Here is a 21,665-nt window from a genome sequence, read left to right on the forward strand (position 1 = left end):
AAATATATTTTTGTTCTATAATGTTTTCTGATTATTATTTAGAATTTTTAGATTTTTTTATGATACTTTGCATTAATTATATAATTTTTATGAGCTATTTTTTCCATTAGAATTAATATATCATTTTTTATTTTATATTTATTTAAAAAAAAAAAATTTAATAAATGCAGCATTTCACATCAAAATAGAGTGCCAGCCTAAAAAAAAAATATTCCAGGAGAAGAACTTCATCTAGTGGCTTTAAAAAATAGCCACTTTTGTGTAATGTCCTGTACCAGCCTGTAGGCTGTCTATAGCTTCCTATATATCCTATGTAGAAAGGCTATTTGATTCCTTTTGTTGTTTTAGACATGATTTCTCTATCTTATTCGTTTTTTTTATTTAGATATACATTTAGATATTCTAAAAGATGATTACTTTATTTTCTTAACAAAAATGTTTAGATAAGTATCAGGTTTTGCATTATGATTACAATCAAACTATAGCATTTGGTTAGAAAGGGAACACAATGTGTGTGTGTGTGTGTATGTGTGAGTGAATGTGTGTGTGTGTGTGTGTGTGTGTGTGTGTGTGTTGCATTTGAGCGAGAGTCTCTTTTTGTATTTTTTATTTATTTATTTTTGCATATTCTCAAAATTTGCTGTTGCAGTCTTACCAGTCTCTCTCTTTATCTCTCTCTCTCTCTCTCTCTCTCTCTCTCTGTGTGTGTGTGTGTGTGTGTGTGTGTGCATTTGAGTAAGTTTTTTTTTTTTCATTTATTGATTTTATGTGGAATATTCTACAAATTTGCTGTTGCAGTTGCCAGTTTATCTGTGTATGTGTGTGTGTGTTTGTGTGCGTGGGTGTGTGTGTGGGGGGGGGGGGATCTTATTTGCACTCTTGATGTTCTAGAGTGTCACCCCTTCATTGCTGTACACTTTTTTTCAGCACAGTTGCTGATCTGTAGCTTGTACCACCAAAAGTTTCTCTGAGTTTTCCTATTTTTTCGTATTTCCCATTCATTTCCTATGTCTCCCGTTTTCGGGCGGGAGGAAGCTAAGTGTGACTTTTTTTTTTTACGACCCTTTAACATATCAGAATCATCTCCTTGATTTTTTTGTGTGTTCATATAGGTAATACAACAAAAGTCACCAAGTTTCATCCCCATCCGATGAAGCAAAAAAATTAAACATTTCAAAACGTTCAAGTTTTCGCCCGTTTTCGGGCGAAGAAGCCCAGAGGGTTAAAAGAGTTGGTAAGATTTTGTTATGTTCACTGAGGCTGCATTTATTTGATAAAAATAAAAATACAATGAAACCAGTAATTTTGTGAACTATTATTACTAATTAAAATAACTGCTGTGTATTTTAATATATTTTAAAATGTCAAGTGCTTTGAAAAAGAAACCACATAAAACTTTGTCCAGCAGGTACGAAAAGATGATCCTCTTCAGTCAGAGATTTTAAAAGTGAAGTGTGTCATTTCTGTGGCATTAGCAGCATTAAAGATAAATAAGGAATGTTTTCCAAACAGGTCATAAACACTTCCTGTTATTGGTCAGTCAAATAGATCGTCCCGCACCAAAATTGCTGGTCGGGATGCTCAAGCAAAATTCCTGTTTTGATATTGTCACAAAGCCAGAGTGTTCACTGCTGGTGAAATTTCGCTGATGAAAAGCATATTGGTTTCTAAGCCACAAATTAACAACCAGCATAAGACAGCCATTCATACTGCTCTAAGTAGGTCTTTAGCTTGTAAAACCTGCTAAACATGATGAAATCGGTTCATTTGTTTCCCAAATAGTCCAAAGTCTGAAATGGCTAATGAGATCATTCTTTATCTTCTTGTGTGAATGCGTTGTTGAGTTTATGTGTTCAGGAAATAGTAGGAAATAAAGAATGAATAAAACTCATTAGTGACTGAGAGTTGTGTTACTGGCTGTGCTATAAATCATTAAGCTGATGTGGCCATATGTTGAGTACAGGGGGGGGGGGAGACTGATGTAATAGATTGTCATTGACGGTTCAATTCAAAACAGTTGGGAACCCCATTAAATACAGAACTTCATTTTTTTCACCAACTTATGGTTTAACTACAACATGGTCCAATCATGTGTGAATTCAAGCACATACCCTTGACATTAGCAGCCCAAATCATGCCACATATTACACTATAGTTCTATCCAAAAGTAACACGGCACAAGCAGCACAATGTTTAAATCTCTTCAAGGAAATCAGCCCACTAATGGCTTTCTTATAGTTCCCCCTGCACACTTAACAATCAATGTAACAAACTGAGAAAGTATTTTAAAATCTCAAATATTAAAAACCTCCCATCACTTTATATATGCACATCTATGTGAATTTACAGATATATGGAAGGTTAAAGTGTGTTTGTTTGAAAACCAGAGAGAGGATTTATTAAGGGCTGGAGCATTTATACGGAGATGCCTCTCCGGTGTTCTGTGAAAGATGAAGGTCTTCCCTCAAGCCATTCATGGCCATTTTCATTCGTTCTACTGATTTCCCCATCACCCCATCTACCTCTCTACCCACCAATCATTTTGCCGGAGCTGACACAGCAGCAGCAGAAGCATGGCCTGCAGGGGGCGAGTGCACAAGTGTGTGTGAGCCAATGTCTGTGTGTGTGTCCAAACACATGAGTCATCCAAGTTTCTTTCCTACTAAAGTGAAAGTCTTTGAAGTGGAGGTGTAAGTTGTGGGTTTGCCCCAAGCACAGTTTCTGTTGTTGCAAAGGGAAACTGTGTGTTTCTAATCACCACCGACAATTCCATGATGCTTCTGTAAGACTTTTGTGTGAGCTGTGCTTCATACATTAAAAGTATACTGACAACAGACAATGGACCTGTTTTTTGTTTTTTTCACTCAAAAAATTGCAAGGTTTAAAAATTCAAATCAATGAAGACTGCATCCAATAATTCAAAACATGTGTAAATTAAAAGAAAACAAGTTATAATATAGATAATATAGCATAATGAAAGACTTACAAGCAATTTTTTAAAAGCTGGTCATTTTTGTCTGGAAACACTATAGGTAAAGGATTTTCGGGATAAATTTATATATATATATATATATATATATATATATATATATATATATATATATATATATATATATATATATATATATATATACAGCACCTTTTAAAACAAAGTTACGAAGTGTTTTACAATGAGAACATATAATAATACAGAACAATAAAAATGCAAAACTTAAGATATCTATACTGTAAAAATGAAATAATAATTTAAATAATTTAAAATAATTTAAAAAATAAAGCCTTTCTGAGATCCCCAGGCAGGGATTTCCACAGCCGAGGAGCATGGTCAGCAAAAGCACGTCACCTTTAGTGACAAGTCGAGATTTCAGATCCATTAGTAGGGCCCTATCAGAGGATCTCAAGCAGTGATCAGGCTCAGAGAGAGTTAACAAATCACAAATATAGACAGGAGCCTGACCCTTCAAGGCTTTAAAAACAAGTTAAATCTTAAAATCAATTCAGGTAACCAGTGAAGGGCAGCAAGGATCAGTAGTCACTTCTCTTAATGTGTGTCAAAAGCTTGCAAGTAGTGTTTTGTATCAGCTGAGGTCTTTGAATGTTTCGTCTGCTGATACTACAATAAAGTGCTTTATAGTAGTCAAATCTGGAAGAGATAAAGGCATGAATGCCCTTTTCTAAACAAGCAAAAGAAAGAAATTACTTAATCTTTGTTAGTTGCGTCAGTTGTGTAAAGCAAGACTGCACCACTTTAGTCACCTGGGCCCTCATTTATGTCCGAATAATGAGTGTGTAAGAACAGTTTCACACAAAGTGTGAGATCTACAAATACGTGAGATCTGCATGCTGTCGCATGTGTCCTGTGTATCTGTAGCTCTATGGTCATGGCTGATCTCAATTTGCTGGAAGATTTGGCAAACCATAAGCTGTGCAGAGAACACGTTTTCAAAGAGCGCACTGATCTGTAACGCTTTCTTTGCCATGACTTCGGTGACGACATATACATTCATGTGATAAAGGGAGGTCTTGTCACCATATATGGTTCATTTGAGGTGTTTCTGAATGTAAATAACCATGAATTTGAACGAGCATGGTGCTAAGAGTGTGGGATTTATCAACAATGATTACTTAAGAACCACGTGTGCACGTTTTATAAATATGGATTGTTTTGTATTTACACACATTCTAAATTTCATTCGTTGGACAAAATGTTTAACTTTTTTCTACACTGTCTTGGTAAATGTGGGCCCTGAGTACTGAAGGTAAAACATGGCACCTAGGTTACGATCCTCTTTTTAAACTTTAGATAAGGCAACCAGACTAGAAGAGAGACTATTAATAATTTTAGTACTGATACAGGATGCATCTGTGCTACCAGGCTTTATCAGGACATACAATTGTGTACTATCAGCGTAGCAGTGGAAAGCAAATTCATGACTACGCATAATTTGACCAAAGCATAACACGTAAAAGGTCAAAAAAGAAGAGTTAGTATACCCAAAATGAAAAGTGTCATTAATTATTCACCCTCATCTCGTTCCAAACTCGTAAAACCTTTGTTCATCTTTGGAACATAAAATAAGATATTTTTAATGAAATCCATGAGCTTTCTGACCCTGCATACTGACACATTTGAGGCCCATGCAGGACATTGTTAAAATAGTCCGTGTGAGTGGAAATTTTGCCGAAATTTTGCCGTAATTTTGCGACGCTGCAGGAAAACTTTTTGTGCACACGTATTGAAGTACTCTCGTGGACACACGTCGAGGACTGACACAAGAAATTGTTGAATCGTTATTCACCAAATGTAGAGTCCCGAGTCATTATTTTTGTTTTCTTAGCGCACAAAAATAATTCTCGTAGTAAATTAAAATCGTTTTTTATCATTTGTAAAATTATGGTTGATCCACTGATGTCACATGGACTGCTTTAATGATGTCCTTACTAGGTTTCTGGGCTTGGGAACATTTCAGTTGCGTTGCTGTCTATGCAGGGTCAGAAAGCTCTTGCATTTCTTAAAAAAATACATCAATGTATCTGTATGTGTTCTGAAGATGGACAAAGGTCATACGGGTTCGGAACGGCATGAGCAATTAATGACAGAATTTTCATTTTGGGATGAAGTGACCCTAAAAGTGTCTTAGATTCAAAATACATTTAAATATTTCCGCACACTGTGCTCAGATTTGCAAGGATGAAGCCTGAGATTTCCATGTGAATGCAATCATTTCTCATCCAACTCTTAGCCTTACTATGTCAACAACTGTTTTATCTGCCTCACTTAAATTTAAGGAGGAGCATCTGAGAGAAAGTTGATATTTACTGCTGTGAAAGAGCAACCGCAAGCAAGAGCAAGCAGTGGTCATTTATCAGCATGAAACTGACATGTGGCTTGTTTTCTCTCTAGATAAGGTAGATGATGAATTAGAGATGACAATGGTCTGCCATCGGCCGGAGGGTCTCGAGCAGCTTGAGGCGCAGACAAACTTCACCAAGCAAGAGCTACAAGTCCTTTACAGAGGCTTCAAAAATGTACGTTGCCCGGTATTTCTTATCTTATCCTTCTCATCGCTCCCACATCTGCACATTTACTTTACACAAATGTCTTTTGACACATCTTGGAATCTGATAAGAAGCTTATAGTGTTTATGTAATATATCCTTATGCCTCAATGTCTTTTCTTATGAATCATCACATCTCATCTGCATATACTGTCCCTGTGGATCTGTTTCCCATGTCTCATCTGTCTTTAAAACTCTGTAAACTCTTATTGTTCCTCTTTGCATTATCAAGCGTGTCACCAATCACTGTGCGCTAGCCTCAAGCTACAGTCAGCCAGTCATATTTCTCAATCCCAGCATTCATACGCTCTATTAGACACACATAAACAGTCAGGCTCAGCAACCCACACAGCGGCTCATATTTGTTGGGTTAGAAATGCTTTGCCATAACCACTGTGTATTATATGGCAGCGTTTAAGCCCAAAGTTATATATATATATATATTTAATTATTATTATTTTTATATACCATTCTCAGGAATGTACGTTACATAACTGCAGGTGATTTATGGAATTATTATTACAAATGTATTTTAAAAAAAACATTTATTATTATAATATTACAAATATATTTTACTAAAAGTATTATTTTATATTATATTTATTTAGTATTTTTTTTATCTAATCCAATTACTACAAGGGGGCCAATAATATGTTTATAATATAATGTTAATAATGTGTATTTTTCTTCCCTCAGGAGTGTCCAAGTGGAGTAGTGAATGAGGAGACATTTAAACACATTTATGCACAGTTTTTTCCACATGGAGGTACTAAAAAAGGAGAAATTCTTAAATATTACATGCTTCTTATGCTAAATGTCTAATGTTTTCATCTGTTGTCACTGCTATACCAGATGCCAGTACATATGCACATTATCTCTTCAATGCGTTTGACACCAGAAATAATGGATCCATAAAGTTTGAGGTTTGAAGAAAATGCTGACTCCTGGCACAGTATGAAAATATACTCTATATTTTAGTGACATTACATACAGAATGTCTTTCCTGTCTTTCTCTCAGGACTTTGTGATGGGACTATCTACTCTACTGCGGGGAACGGTCAGAGAGAAACTGGAATGGACATTTTATCTCTATGACATTAACAGAGATGGATTTATCAATAAGGAGGTATAGCATATGTAAATAGGCAGTCATTATTAACATCAGCTTAAATCAATAATATACTCAGTCTTCATGTACCTCACAGGAAATGACAGAGATAGTAAGGGCCATCTATGACATGATGGGGAAGTACACATATCCGGCTTTGAAGGGGGATGTACCAAAGCAGCATGTGGATGCCTTCTTTGTGGTAAAAAATAAAAAAATAAAAATCCTTAATATATATATATACACACAAAAAATGTTCAGTGGTGATTCTCATCAAATTACATTACATTGTTCAAAACTTAATTGATTTATCCATTTCTTTTGATTTTGGGATAAAATGTGCATGAATAGTTATACTTATCCCTAGAAATTCCCCATGCATGATTTTTTACAGCAAAAAGGGGGAAAAAAAAGGCAGAGCAATTCAAATCAATTTTCTCTCGTCTACAGAAAATGGACAAAAACAAAGATGGAGTTGTAACATTGGAGGAGTTTGTGATTGCCTGTCAGGAGGTATGTTTATATAATTGTACCGTACATGTGTTATTTACATCTGCCCTTGGTGAATTTGGTACACTACTTTCTCCAAACCCCAACCCCTAAAGACATGCCAGCAATCTTAAACATGTAAAGTAATTAATGGCTCAAAAAACAGTTACTCTCAGAGCCTTTTCACCGTTTACGGAGCCTAAATGTTTGTTTCAGTGACATATGCCAGGTATAAGTGTTATTTTACACGTGATAATTACAATCCAAAGGAATTTATTTATTTATTTTTATGTGAAAAAAGCCACATACTGGTGTATTTCATAAAAAGTAAAGTCAAGATCAAGTTGATCAAAAAGACTCTACTGCCTCTGTGTGGTCAAACTGAAGAATTACATATAAAAGTTTATCTTTTTTTTCACCAGGATGAAAACATGATGAGATCCATGCAGCTCTTTGAAAATGTGATGTAGAGAAGCTCCACCAGAAGAAGAAAAGAACCAAACAGAGACTGGGAAACAGAATGCAAAAGGGATTTTACATTTAAATATATATTTGTTATATTTCACTGAACTGAGTTCTCGGGGAATATGATGGCATGAGAGGAATGAGAGTCTGTGGGCTTTGTTTTTCTCTCTCTCTATTCAAACCTTGTAACATATTCAGTGTTGTTTCTCGCTGGTGTTTTGGGTTTTGGTGTTCCAGCCACAGAAGACTACATATGTTTGAAATGCACTGTGACTAGTGGGTGGTGTTGATCAACATCCTTCCTCCCTACGAAAAAAAGAAAACCACTCGCAATTGTTTTTCATTTGCTGGAACCTAGAGCTCAGGACTCTACATTTGGTGTACTGGAAGTGCATCCAGGAGGAACTACAGCCTCCTTTGCTTGCTTTCTTTGCCAGAAGCACTTGCATGAGAAAAAACAGCAGATGTGTTCCCTATGAGTTGCTTGAAAATAATGCTGGCCTTCAAAATATCTAATTTTATGATTTATTCATGAATGACATGAGGTTTAGAGGATTCTTAATTTGATGTTGATTCTGTCTTGTGTTCTCAGTGTTGTTTGTTAGTAATTGATGTTTCAAGTCTGCCTACTTAATGTATGTCTATCTGTTTCAGTACTTACTAAGCTGTTTTTGCCCAACAGATCATAGTGAATAAGGTGGGACAGAAGTGTGTGTGTGTGTGTGTGTGTGTGTGTGTGTGTGTCTAAGTATGGAAGTAAGTGAGGAGTATTAAGGAAACTACAAAAAACACAACTGTATTCAAACCCAACAAATGACAATCTAGTCCCTGGATACCCTTCTGTCCCCAGATACATCTGCGTAGTTTAAAGAAGGACAAGACAATGTTTGTAAAAGGGGGGAAAATCCAGATAAACCACATGAAATAAAGAAAAACTATAATTATTTATGGGTCAGGGTCAGTTGTAGGACATATAAGCTATGTATATAATTGTAAGTATGGTGCCACATGAAGAAATGTCAGATACAAACTGAGAAAATGAAGTATTCTGTGCAATTCAAATCTCAGTTAAAACCGATTAAAAATAATTGTGGAATAGCATTCAGCTGTGTTTTCTTATTTTACTTTTATTATTTTTACCTAGGTGCCAGTAGAGTATGAATGGCGTCACTTTATTGTGTATTATTATTATTACTATTATAACGTCTCCAATTAATTATGCTCAATGTTAATAATTTATGTAACCATTTTATTAAAATGTTTCACTGCTTGCTTTGCTACCTATATAAACAACAGAATAGATCTGTGTTTCTCAACTGGTGGATTATGAAGAAGAAAAAAAAATGGATTTGTCATGACAGCAAAGAATAACCTGACTCACTGGTGTGTAATCATGTATAGTAAGTGAGGGAAAATATATCAGCTCTTTATTTATTTAAAAATGCTTCCTCATTAAACTCCAGTATTTTGTTTTCAATCTGTTATTTGGTAATATCACATTAAATAATCATATCATAATATATACACACAATCTTTGATTTTTGACAAAGATTTTTTTACAATCTTTGTAGGCTACTGTACATATCAATCCTGCCCCAAACTCCGTGATTCTTTGTCTGGAGAGCGGATTCATTGGCTGGGCAGGAAGGCCGTCCCAGTAATAGGCGTGATATACTCAATGTGGGTTAGTGTGTCCCTCCTGCACGCGCACGGCACAGTTCAGTCTACAGACACACACAGCCTACAAAGATGGATCTCGAACAAATGGGTCCCCAAACCTTCCTGTACGGTATGTAATGCGTTAAATAATTATCTTGATCCGTTCTTGTTGTATAGTCTATTAGATCACACGTATAGTACGTAAAGGTGGCACTAGTAAGTTACGCAAACTGAGCATGGCGTAACGTTAGTGTAAATGCCACCCAACTACGTTACCCGAAGTTATATTGTCAGACTTAAATTGCTTAGAAGCACATGCTGATGAGTTAACTGGTACAAATATATTGTAATATCGATGCTACTCGATGTGGAGTGACATTAAACAACACGTGTAAGTTAGAGCATGAATTCACACTAGCTAATCGGTTAGCACTAACTTACATTATACACATAATGGTAGTCAGCAATTAATCTGAAACTCCTTTATGTTTGTTCTAGCCTATATATATATATAATTATACGAAACCTCCACAGCTCGTGCCTCCCTGCACGCGCTCTCTGAACACGTGCGTTGGTCCTGGCGCTCCAAAATGGCGTCACTGTGCTGCACGTGTTAGATGAGACAACGCATTAAGTGTTTGAATAGCATGCAATTTAAGAGTATATTCTTCGTTATAGGTGTTTGGTCAAATGAATACTACTTAAGTACAGTTTTTTTTCTTCTTCTTCTTAGTTTCGTTTTCCTAACCGACACACCCAGGTATTTTGCGCAAATGATGCTAACGCCAATCACGATTATTACAATGGAAACGCAATTCTGGTGTAAAGATTTTGTCGGCATTGTCAGGTCTTTAGCAGTAAGTTAAAATATGAACATGTAGAGCGTCTCACAAACCTTGCCCACGTGTAGATCCTTGCTTCCACATGAAACCGCATTGAATGCGTTTTTTATTTGTATTTTTTTTTAAATATGATTCTCCATAAACGATGCAGATCAAAGTGCAGGCTATAAAAATGAACGTGAACGAATCGTTCTTTGGAGCCAGATTATTTAAATGGATTGGTTCACAAATCCAGACGAATCGGATTGAATCACACCGAGCGATTCTCTTGATTCATTTATTCAACCAAGCACGTGCCAGAGTCACTTAAAGGAGCATTTCACCCGAGGGAACATTGATCTTCATTGAAAGTGGGTCATATATGTAGTCGAAATCTATTAAAACTTTCGAATTTGGTGCCTTTTTGACAGAGTTATTACAGAAAGTAACTTTAGGGCTCATTTGTATGGAAAACCACAACTCCCACAATGCAACACATTTGCACAGCTCCACAAGCCACTCCCACTAATCCAGAACACCGCTGTTAGGCGATATTGTCTACAAGACATTGAGGACACAGTTAGCGATGTATGGTATTTACGTGCCACAGTAGTAAACAATGCCACAGTAAGCTTTTTGAGCATTAAAAAAGGTACTGCACAAACAGTTTACAGTTGACGTTACGTAACTTATTAACCGGGAATCATTTCGTGATAATAATGCTTGAAGAAATTGTATACATTTCACGAAATGAATAATAAATAAAATTGAAACACTTATTTTACAGTTAGGCGTCCATTTGTCCCTGCAGGCTTCGGCTGGCGTTTCCAGCTTACCTTCGGAATTCTGAAATATGTCTCCAGGACGCCTCTGTCCATATGCGGGGCGAAACTAGGATGGTTCACAACGCAAACATCCGTGTCCTTGTCTGCCTCAGACATTTCTTCGAGGAGAAATTGGCATCTTTCAAATTCTTTCAGCAGACGGTTTCTGTGTCCGTAGGCGCACAACGAGAGCACAGGCACCACCAGTCCGCACCAGCTCGAGCACGCCCGGGCTCCTCGGACGCTGTCGTTTCTGTAGGTTTAGTCCCACCCACTGATCTGTAATAGGCCTGTAGGGTGAGTGGGTCCCACCCCCTGGAATAATAATAAGCTAGTGTCTGTAGTCTCTACACTTTTCAATGAATTTTGACTTCCTGCTTATTATGACGCAAATTGACGATTTTTACATCATAATAAGCAAGAAGTAAAACAATTAAATCCTTATTTCTCCCATCTCAGGGAAAAACAAAGGAAAAATCCATGATCATTATAATATATGACTGGGTTTCTAACAATACAAAGCTAAATGCAAATGGGTGAAGTGATCCTTTAATTGCTTTGACGAGAGAATTGCTCGAGAATAACGTTACCGGTTTGCAGAATTGAGTTACACTTTTCATCACAGGAGGGCTCTTAATGCCTTTTAAGTACTTTTTAAATAAACTTGTTTTTTTTTTTTTATAGGTTGTGAGCTCAAGGAAGGCAAGGAAGTCACTTTTAATCCAGAGGATGATGATGATTATGATCATCAGTTATCAGTCCGAATGGTACGTGGCCTTTTATAAATGGTCTTCCAATTTTTTTTTACATTTAAATCTCATATATAAGGCATTTTCTTATTTAATTTTTGCAGGCTTGCGTTGATCCCACAACAAAAGACGAGCTGAACATTGTGGAGATCGAAGGGCAGGATTCAGAGGGTCAGAAGGTCAAGGCAGTTCTGGCCACACTCAGGCCTTCCACTCTCCCCAGCGTAAGTAGAATGTCCATCCACTGAGCGATGTCATTTCACATGTTCTTTAGGGTACACTTGAGTTGATCTCCTTGAATTGTTCTTGTTAACTAAAGATTTGTTCGTATCGCAGGTGTGTTTGGGTGGGTTTGAGATCACTCCACCTGTTGTGTTCCGCCTACGCTCTGGTTCCGGTCCAGTTCACATTAGTGGACAGCATCTCGTCAGTGAGTACCTCATAATACTTGAGGAAGTGTAGCATTATTTGGGATTGTCTCTGATAAACACTTGGAAAACTGCATTGGGAATTTTCAGCAAGTTTCTTATTGGTACTTTTCTTTCAGTCATGGGAGGAGACCAGTCTTTTGATGAAGAAGAGGAGGAGGAGGAGGAGGAGGAGGAAGAAGAGACACTGACAACAGCTAAGAAGAGGCCAGCATCGGTGACTCAAAAGCCTTCAGTAAGTTCTGGAATTAATTAGGGTCCTTTATGTATATGCAATTTTGTGGCTCATTTCTTTTTTTTAACCAACGTTCTCTCATAGAAAAAAATGAAGTTAGATGAAGAGGAGGACGACGATGATGAGGATGAGTATGTGTTGTCTTTTTCCATCTATGTAAAGTCATAGGTAATTAGTATTTGAGAAATAGTATTTCAAAAATGAATAAAATATTTCACCTTACAGAGATGATGATGATGAGGAGGACGATGATGACGACGATGAAGATGAGGAGGAAACTGAAGAAGAGTCTCCTGTAAAGGTGAAATTAGTTTTAGGTCCTACATCTTGTATAATGTTGAGAAACTGTGGTCAGAAATGCTTATTTTCCTAATTGTTCTGTCAGGAAAAGAAGGCACCATCCAAACCACAGACCCCTGCACAGAACGGAAAAGGACCCAAGTCCAATACGCCTGCTAAACAACAGAACAAGACTCCTGAAAAGAACAAAAAGGATGTCAAGAAAGCACAGTCACCCAAAACGCCACAGACCCCACAGGTCCTCACTGTCCCCGAGATCAAAGCCAAAATTATGGCGAGTGTAGAAAAGGTATGTTTTCCTTTGGATCCTCTCTGCATATGAAGTCACAATACATTTCTGCATGTAGTAAGAAACTATCATCCTTCTGTGCTTTAGGATACAATGGGAAAAGTTTGATTATTGTATGATATTATTCAAAAGCAAAAAATCATACTAGAAAATAGCACTCATGTTTTCTTGTTTGTTTTTCAGGGTGTAGCATTGCCAAAATTACAGCCAAAGTTTGAGAACTTTGTAAAGCACGGCTTAAAAGTCACGGACGCAAAGGTATATGCATTTTTCTTGTCATGTTGTTTTTTTTATATTAGTTAGAAAAAAAGAACATCTAAGACACTTTTTTTTTTTTTCCGAACACTGCAAATTTAGACTTGGTACACTTTTCTTTTCTTTTTTTTTTTATCTATATACAAAATAAGACAACTGTTTCATTGTTTTTCTTCGAAGAAATAATGTTTTAATGATATTTGGACACCCAGGTTTTTTGGCTGCCAAATGTTCAAAATAAATGAAAGTTAAAACATGTTAATTGTCAAAGTGGTGTATTCTAGTCGTTGTATGCATTAATTATAATAAACATATAGATGCTTGCATAAGGAACATATTAGGAACAGTCATGAATGACGGTCTTACCTGTACTTCTGTTTTGTTTTTTCCCCCAAGGTAATCGAGGAGCTCTGGAAGTGGAGACAGAGTGTAAAATAAGAGCTAAACCATATTTTGTTTTGCTTAAATTATTAGGCGCTCCCCCACTTTTTTTTTTTTTTTTTTTTTTTTTGGACCATGATTTTATTTTTTCTTGTTACCTGCAATTTTAAGTTCGTCCCCATACTCTTCTGTTTTTATGTCAAATCCGTGCCATTCCCTGAGAAGACTTTACTCAGAACATGACCTTTTTCATCCTTTGCAATCTGGCTTCTCCTCACCCTGTCGTGTTGTCATGTCCATGGAGTGTGGCCTTAATTTGGCAGCCTTGTTGCTTAAATGAGAGTCTGAGCAGATTTCAACCCTCTAATTTATATAAAGATTTGTTGACTACCCGTCCATGGTGTCTTTAAAATAACATGGAAATGTGTTTATGGCATTCTGATTAGAGATGCACCTGCCAAGTCAATTTACTGAAATCTTGAACAACTTGACCTGATTTGCAATGCATGATTAATGGGTTTCAGAATGGTATCAGTGATGAATCCCAGTATTTCAGCAGTATATGTTATTTTTTGTTATTGTCTGTATCCTGTTACCTGCTAGAAGGTGGTCTGTACTGTATGTTTGGGATTGATTAGTCAACTGTAAGAAATCCAATGTCAAGAATGTATACTGTTAATGTCATAGTCTGTGCAGCTAAATCTCAGAACTCATAATCTGTGGACTGCAATTCAGATGTGGTTCACTTTTTGGACTTCATTGAATCTGTTTAAATGCAAATAAAGTTTATATTTCACAAGTGTTAACCTATTTGATGTGGCTTGTAAAATTCAGGACTGTTTTGATGGGTCTCCCCAAGTTTTGTCCTTTGCTTGACTGTCAGTGTCTTAACTAGTCTGAACACCTAGTGTTAATTTACCTTCATGAAAAATAATGAAAAGATGTTTTGTTTGAGAGAGAACGAGAATAGTATTAAATAGTGTTCTGTGATGCGTGTCTTCGTTTAATTGTGCTGAAACCGTAATTTAAGTGATTAATGCAGATTTTACGAAGAGGAAAGTTTTCTTATTCCTTTACTGTTAACACACACACACTTAAATGGTATCTTACCCTCGGTTTGTTTTTATAGATTTGTGAATTCAAACGTTACCTCAGAACCAGTTTTAAATAAACCTGCCTGCTTTTTGCACAAAAAGGGGAAAAAAATTGCTTTCATTTAGCATTCAGAAACTTTTGGGCTGATTTCAGTGTTGTTGCTTGTAGAGCTGGGTAGTAACTGATTACATGGAATTTGGATTACGTAATCAGATTAAAAAAATTATCACTTGTAATTAAAGTAGGCCTACTCATAGTCAGACTACAGTTTTTTTAATTGATTGCTTAATTTTATATTCACACACTATCTATATACATATATATATATTGATTCTTCTTAATTACTCCTTTTCATCTTGCTATACTCGGTTTTTTTTTTTTTTTTTTTGCATGTTCACAGATATGTTGGTTAACGCGTGACATACAGATAGGCTACACAAGATAGCTTATTTCTATTTTTTTATAGGTCTAAGTGTTTTATTTTGATTGATGTTACTAATTTAAAAATTACTTCTTTTAATTTTACATTTTTCATAATTTAATTAGCCTTTCATTATACAATACAAACCCTCTGCAGCTCGAAGCCCAGTTTGGTAAACCTTGACGTAATGTTTAATGCACTCTTGTTTTCTTACTTTTTTTTTTATAGGGTATGGTAGGCTATAATATTACCCTATTTAAATCGATATGATAAGTGAAAAGTCAAAAGTAATCAAAAAGTAGTCTGATTATATTACCTAAAATGTGTAATGTAACTGATTACGTTATAACTAGGCTAACGTTATAATTTTTGTCATGTAGTTTGGAATCAGTAACGGACTGCCTAATCTCTGCTCGGCTCTGCTTGCTTCTACCAAAAAAATTATACAAACACACACATTTACAAAGTGTCATATAAATAGTCACGGGTTTGCCAATATTCATAGGCTATATTTTCCAAACCTATTCTACAGCTTTTTAGCATTTTTAACAAGTTTGATTATTTTACTAGATTTATATGTTACATTTATTTTACTCGTTTAGACGTTTAATATATTCCATTTTTCGTTCCGAGTTTGTGGCTGTAGATGACCGCTTGCACGTGATAGCCAGCAGAGGGCGGTAAAACACCACGCTTTACAAATCACTTTGTAGTCGAGCAACAGTAGAAGTGATGTCATTGCTGTAGATGTGGAAAGGAGCCAGGAGTACTTCCTGTGTAAATTATCTTGAGTATTGAGTCTATATCACCGAAGGCTTTCTCAGATGAACCATACACATCAACTCACCCTCTCCAGTCAAAGAGGTCCTGGCACAGGTCACTACTAACCATCTGTCCACACAGAGCTGTGGCGGGACTCCACAGGTTCACCCTGCGGAGGCTTCAACAACATCATAATGTAAGGAGTCTGTTAAATCACTTTATAATGGACACCCTTCCATTTACCCCCCACCCAGGCCTTTAAAACAGGTCAGTTCCTGAGAGTCAGCACTTTGGGAGGAGGGAGTTGGTTGCAGTGGGCATAAAGGCATTTTTATGGTCCCACAGGATCCCGCATTTATCTGCTTGAGACATAAGTGCTTCTTTGCTGTGGCAGGCATAATCGACTGCAAGCAACTACCAGGACTCAGTGTTTATTTGTCGATGAAGTTGTGTAGAACGGTGGTACGACCCCTGAAAGCAACACATTACTCTAGAGAAGAGTGCTGCTTAGGGATTTGGAAAAAAAAAAACATTAGGGGAATAACAAATTAAGCAAAGCACACCTTTTGTGTTAATGCCAAAACAGAATGTTTATTACTTTTTGTTTTCTATTTACATATTTATCAAATACAAAGTATAATACAGAGTTTGGGATGCAACAGCACACCTGCATCATCTAACAAACCCTTGTTTCGTCTGAAATTGTTCTTTCCCACAGACACACAACATTCAACCATCAAAGCATGATTCTGAGGAGTTTCTGAGCGGCATTTGGAGTCACTGCTGAATAAATCTAACCGATAAAATCAATTGCAACCACCCTGTACAATGTCATACGACTCTCTTTTGAACGCTTCATGCGATTCCTCAAATAATCGGGATGTAGTTTCATAAAATAAAAATAAAAGAATTAAAAAGTAGCTGGTTAGCTTTTGAATCCCAAAAAGACGAGATATGCATACCCAGCCTGACAAAAAGGGAAAAGTGTTTGTCTATATGTGCGTCTTTCTGTCCTTTTATTTTCACAGATGGACAGATTGTGGGCATTTTAGGTCGTGCAACTCACATTATAAATAAGTAATTGATCGTTACTTCCCTCTTCTGCATTAATCCTGTATTCTACAGCTCTGAGTGGTGGAGAAATTACACAGGGGGGGGCAGAAGGACAAATGAAAGGATGGATGAGAAGATCAGAGGATCTGTAAAAGGGTCAGCTGAGATGGCCTGTTCCATTCTACAAGTCATTTTGTCAATGAAACTGACCCTGATGAGGATAAAAGTCTCTGTATGCACAGACACACTACAGAAAACAGGCTTCATTTATTCTGCAGAGGCTCATACGACACAGAACCGTTTTATTTGTATGGGTTTGCTCACTGTTGGATGGCCAATATTAGTTCCCCACTTTTTTGTGGAATGATATAGTCTTTTAGGATGGAGATAAGGACAACCAACATCCCAGTCCATCGAGAATGTAATTTACTTCTTGAGTTCTGGTATGTTCATACGAGCGCAGTCACTCCCCCGAGCTTGCCGCTCTCCTCGCCCGCCCAAGGCTGTAGGTTCTGCAGGGCGAACAGCGATGAGTTGTGGATGCAGAGTGGGTCTGATGGAACTGAATCAGTCAAAGACTTCTGAAAGGCATCGTGCTGGAGTTGAATCATCAGCCGGTTGGCCTGCTGACGCTCTGCCTCCCTCTCTTCCGCCGTCTGCCGCCTGACACGAGATGATATAGAGAAAATTAGAGGAGTAGAAGTTTTACATTTGCCACAGACTTGCTCATGTGCACATTTACTGCAGCTATTCAGTTTCCAGTGCAAACAGTGAATTACAGGGTGACATGAACTACAGCAAAGCTGCAAGAAAATATGGTGATCTTTGAGGGAAAAAAAAACACTAATCGTGTGAATATTTTACCGACATATGGATTTAGATATAATTCATTTAAGTGAGATTTTGTAAATTGATTTGTGCGATGTAGTTGATTAATGGAGGTAAATATCCAGTCTATTTAGACAAAACATTTGTGTAATCTTCAAGCAGCTCCTCCTCTTCTCCAAAGTGTGGTATGTCGTTTGCCTTAATTAATAATTTATATTTCTTCTTGACAACACCATTAATTCCCAATAATTCTTACTGGTATTATGGCTGTTAGTAGGTCAAATCTGAAAAGTGATTTCAGGTCATAACAGGCACCAATGTGGTTAGTATATATATATATATATATATTATATATGCATTTCAAAATATGCATTTCAGTCTGTTTAATGATTTTATGTCCAGCGTGAAATTTTATCAAGTACATCGTTCTATCATTCTAGTCATTTCTGTTGACTGTTTACAACTCTGGCTAAAACAAATCTATATAAAAACAGTCTATTTCACAGTGTGCTGTTGGACATTATCAGTGTCCAGACAAACGTTTAGTCAAAAAGATGTGCAATTGGAAATATAGTGAAATTGCAGCGTTCTTGTGCCTTTGTTCCTCATATGTGATCACACTGGAGTTTTTCACCATTTTTCTCAACATTTCTACACTTTCCATTAGAATATATCAACCTTTCTTTCTGTGTCTCACCTCCACTTGGTCCTGCGGTTTTGAAACCAGGTTTTGACTTGGGCGTCTGTCATTTTCAGAGTTTTAGCCAAAGCTGCTCGTTCAGCGCTGGCCAGGTATTTTTGTCTGTGGAAGCGCTTCTCCAGCTCACAGATCTGCACTCGGGAGAAAGACGTACGGGGCTTCTTTCTCTTAGGTGGTGTGCGGTTCTGGTATGGGTGACCAATACGCCGAGCCACAGTGAAAGGTGTCAGGGCTGCTGTAGTATGAATAAGGAAGGAAAAGCCAGTGAGAGAAGAGTCTGACACAGTTTACTGACCTCCTTCTGTCACACTAAATAATTTTTCAGGCAAAATTGGAATCTATTCAAGATTTAAAATCACTCTTGTTAATATTGTGATTTTTTTATGTATATATAAAATACCTATATTAATTCGTATATCTACATTGTAAAATATTTATGTTGCTTTTGCAGTATCAGAGTTTATTTTTAAATGCATTTAAATATTGTAAAGACAGACACAAAAAAACCTGGAAGCATTGCACATTTTTTCAATCAAGCTTTATCCCCCCCATATAATAATTGACAAAGAAAATGAAGGACTGTTAAGAAGTAAAATGCTTTTTGTACATTAAACCAGCTTTCATTTAAAGGTTTGAGTAATTGTGTGCTGCATTAATCAGCCTAAGTTTCTGACTCTTGCTGAGTCAAAGGAAAACTCTGTTCCTCATTATTATGAATTACTCCATGCCTTCATGCACACCTTTTAGATGTCAAGTTAGACTTTATATTATTGATTGATAAATACTAAAAAACCCTCATAAACAGATGGATTGCTGATGCTCTTGGGATTTGTTGAGAGGCCTGTTACTCAGGTTACATACAATAAAATCACACAAAACATATCCTATTAATGTTGCATCAAATACAAACAACAGCTGTTCTCCTAATGACAGTAATTACCTATATTGTTCATTTATTTATTACCCAAAACACACAGTAGAGCAGTAGAGAGTGCCTGTTACCGCAGCTATAGGTGGCAATAATTAAAGCTGGTGAAATATTGATATGTCTCTCTAATGGCACAGCGTTCGCATTTACCCCAGAATAAAGAAAGCTGGTGATCTATGTGACAGCTCTGAATTGTACGTTTATATTCATATGCAAAAGAGCGGTTACACTAAACAAAACAATACTCGTTTATTTCTGTATTTATGTAGCCCGCTTGGAGATCTTCAATACATATATGAAAAACAAAATAATAATAATAATAATAATAAGCCTGCATATCAAATTAAATCTGGTTAATATACAAAACGCGATGATTTTAGTTATTGCACTATTATTCAGATTGTGTTAAAAATTGCGCTTGTCCAATAAGCTTAAATAGAAAACAAAATCATGCAAAAAAAATATATATATATATATATATATATATATATATTCGTGCTGTTAACCTACACGTTGACCTAAGCTGAACATTTTGAGATGTTGACTTTCTATCGCCTTTTCATTTAATTTCGCCCACAACTGGCACAGGTGTTTCACGCTCTTCAAGGTCAAATAAAACTAAAACGAGCTCTTCGGCAGCAGCCATTCATCTACCGGCTCTTTATGGAAACAGCAGGATCAAGTTTCCCAGACACACTGTCTAATATTTATTGTATTGAAACCTCTACCAATTCATCCTTGTGGTTCTTTCACGAGCACACGTGCAACAACATCACAGTTTGCACAATTAAAATGGCAAATGATTAAAAGTGCATTATGCTATTTTGAGGAATACATTTCTATTGCGATAACTCGCAAAGACATTTTTAAATATATAGGCTCGGCTACTCTATTTAAGTAATCCGTGGTGCGTTCATATGAATATAGGCTATAATAAAATATTGTCTAATTATTTAAATGTAGGTAACTTTAATAATAGGCTAACTAAAGCATCACATAATATACTAGGCCTAAAGTTATTGCTAAAATACTGTTATTATAGCGTTTCACCAACAATAGCTGAAATGTTTTGTTTGTTTATTGTTGTTGTTTTTATGCTATAGAAAAAATAAAAAATAAAACTGAATTTAAAATAATTATGTTTAAAACAAGAAGGAGAAAAAAACACCAGTCTTAGAAATTTGTATGTTTTACATTTCATACGAAGTCTGCTTGACTTTTACCGTCAAAAATCCACAAACCACCGACATTTTAAATTACAAATATTTTAAAGCATAATTCACAGAGAGTTTGGACTTTTCGCAATTATGTTTGTGTTCTTGAGGGATTTTTATTTTCTCAGACGATTCACCATTTCATGATTCTGATAAGTTTAACCACGAGGATTTTGTCAAAAAAATTAAAGGACCAGTTAGAAAGAATAAGACTATTTGTTTACCTGCAAACCTGTCTTTGGCGAAGCGCTGGCTGCTCTCCATCCAGGGAAAACTCAGGCTCCCAAGACCGGGCACCGCGCTGGCCATGGGTGGAGGCACGGCCGCGGTCAGGGGCCTGTGAGCCGGGACCCTAATCACTCCTCCGGGTGCAAGGGTCAAGTTCACACCGTATGGACTTGTCTCCTCATATGGAGCCGCGATGCCGTGAAAAGTGCCGGTTAGTGTCGTGTACGGCGTTGCGCTCGCTCCCGTTGGGCTGCCGAGATGGTAACTTCCTCCGCTCGCGCTGCCGCTGCTGCTGCTCTCGGAGTTATTCCTGCTCGAGTTCTGCTGTGGCTCTTGATCGGTGCCGCTGAGAATCTGGTCAATGCCGAAGCTGATGGGTTCATGTTGGGTAGGTTGTGATGTTTGACTGGTGCCACTTGGGCTAGAGCTTGGGGCTCGGTCCATCCTCACCACCCGAAGCTTTCCAGCGAGTTTATTCCACAGACAATTTCGGACTGCCCTGGAATTGTAGTCTACTACGGAAAACTCTAGCTCTGTGAGTGAGGGAATCCCTAGTAATGGCTACTTTGTGATGTATTAGCCTACTCCTCGAGATTCAATTTTTGACTTAGGATGGTTTGGACGCATTCGTCTGTGGGTGAAAAGTTTTTGGCACGAGGACTTGGCAGATTTCTGGCTCTCACTCTCTCTCTCCACTGGATCCCTGCGCGGAACTCATTGGGCTCTTCTCTTCTCTGATTGGACAGTGCTCAATCTCCCTCTCCTTATTGGCTTTCATTTTGTTACAAGTCACAAAGCATAACGCGTTTATGACATCATTCTTTAAAATGCAGATCGTTTAGTCCTCGATTTCTGTATTGGTCAAGTATCTCTTT

At 37.0% G+C, this 21,665-nt stretch overlaps 3 protein-coding genes and 1 long non-coding RNA gene across 7 annotated transcripts in view; 3 read left to right on the forward strand and 1 right to left on the reverse strand.

The window, feature by feature from the left end:
* Positions 1-8,721, forward strand: part of LOC132127847 (Kv channel-interacting protein 1-like) — a 32,687-nt gene extending 23,966 nt beyond the window's left edge. For all 3 annotated transcript variants that reach the window (XM_059540019.1, XM_059540021.1, XM_059540020.1), the window contains exons 2-8: positions 5,405-5,529; positions 6,255-6,324; positions 6,411-6,481; positions 6,577-6,684; positions 6,764-6,868; positions 7,117-7,179; positions 7,578-8,721. In XM_059540019.1, coding sequence (XP_059396002.1) covers positions 5,405-5,529; positions 6,255-6,324; positions 6,411-6,481; positions 6,577-6,684; positions 6,764-6,868; positions 7,117-7,179; positions 7,578-7,625 — 590 coding nt within the window. In that variant the 3' untranslated portion in view covers positions 7,626-8,721. The remainder of the gene's footprint in view (positions 1-5,404; positions 5,530-6,254; positions 6,325-6,410; positions 6,482-6,576; positions 6,685-6,763; positions 6,869-7,116; positions 7,180-7,577) is intronic.
* On the forward strand, positions 4,770-5,385 carry LOC132127849 (uncharacterized). Its single transcript, XR_009427607.1, has 3 exons — positions 4,770-4,804; positions 5,134-5,173; positions 5,204-5,385. It is a non-coding gene; the product is annotated as an uncharacterized LOC132127849 (long non-coding RNA).
* Positions 8,722-9,275: 554 nt separating the features above from the next.
* npm1a (nucleophosmin 1a) lies at positions 9,276-14,367 on the forward strand. Of its 2 annotated transcripts, none has more exons than XM_059540017.1 (10): positions 9,276-9,409; positions 11,609-11,691; positions 11,778-11,897; positions 12,010-12,103; positions 12,221-12,336; positions 12,421-12,471; positions 12,578-12,637; positions 12,722-12,925; positions 13,109-13,183; positions 13,577-14,367. In XM_059540017.1, exons 1-10 carry the CDS (start codon positions 9,370-9,372, stop codon positions 13,616-13,618), a joined length of 885 nt encoding a protein of 294 aa, XP_059396000.1. In that variant the 5' UTR covers positions 9,276-9,369; the 3' UTR covers positions 13,619-14,367. The 2 variants fall into 2 exon arrangements, with proteins under 2 accessions (XP_059396000.1, XP_059396001.1); XM_059540018.1 differs by having other exon boundaries at positions 12,581-12,637.
* Positions 14,368-16,403: 2,036 nt separating this feature from the next.
* tlx3b (T cell leukemia homeobox 3b) lies at positions 16,404-21,459 on the reverse strand. Its single transcript, XM_059539665.1, has 3 exons — positions 20,787-21,459; positions 18,418-18,655; positions 16,404-17,555 (listed from the first exon to the last, which is right to left on the reverse strand). The coding sequence occupies exons 1-3, from the start codon at positions 21,232-21,234 to the stop codon at positions 17,342-17,344; spliced, it is 900 nt and encodes a 299-aa protein (XP_059395648.1). The 5' UTR covers positions 21,235-21,459; the 3' UTR covers positions 16,404-17,341.
* Between the last annotated feature and the right edge of the window lie 206 nt (positions 21,460-21,665).

This window comes from Carassius carassius, chromosome 45 (genome assembly GCF_963082965.1).
Source record: "Carassius carassius chromosome 45, fCarCar2.1, whole genome shotgun sequence".
Taxonomy (NCBI): Eukaryota; Metazoa; Chordata; class Actinopteri; order Cypriniformes; family Cyprinidae; genus Carassius; species Carassius carassius.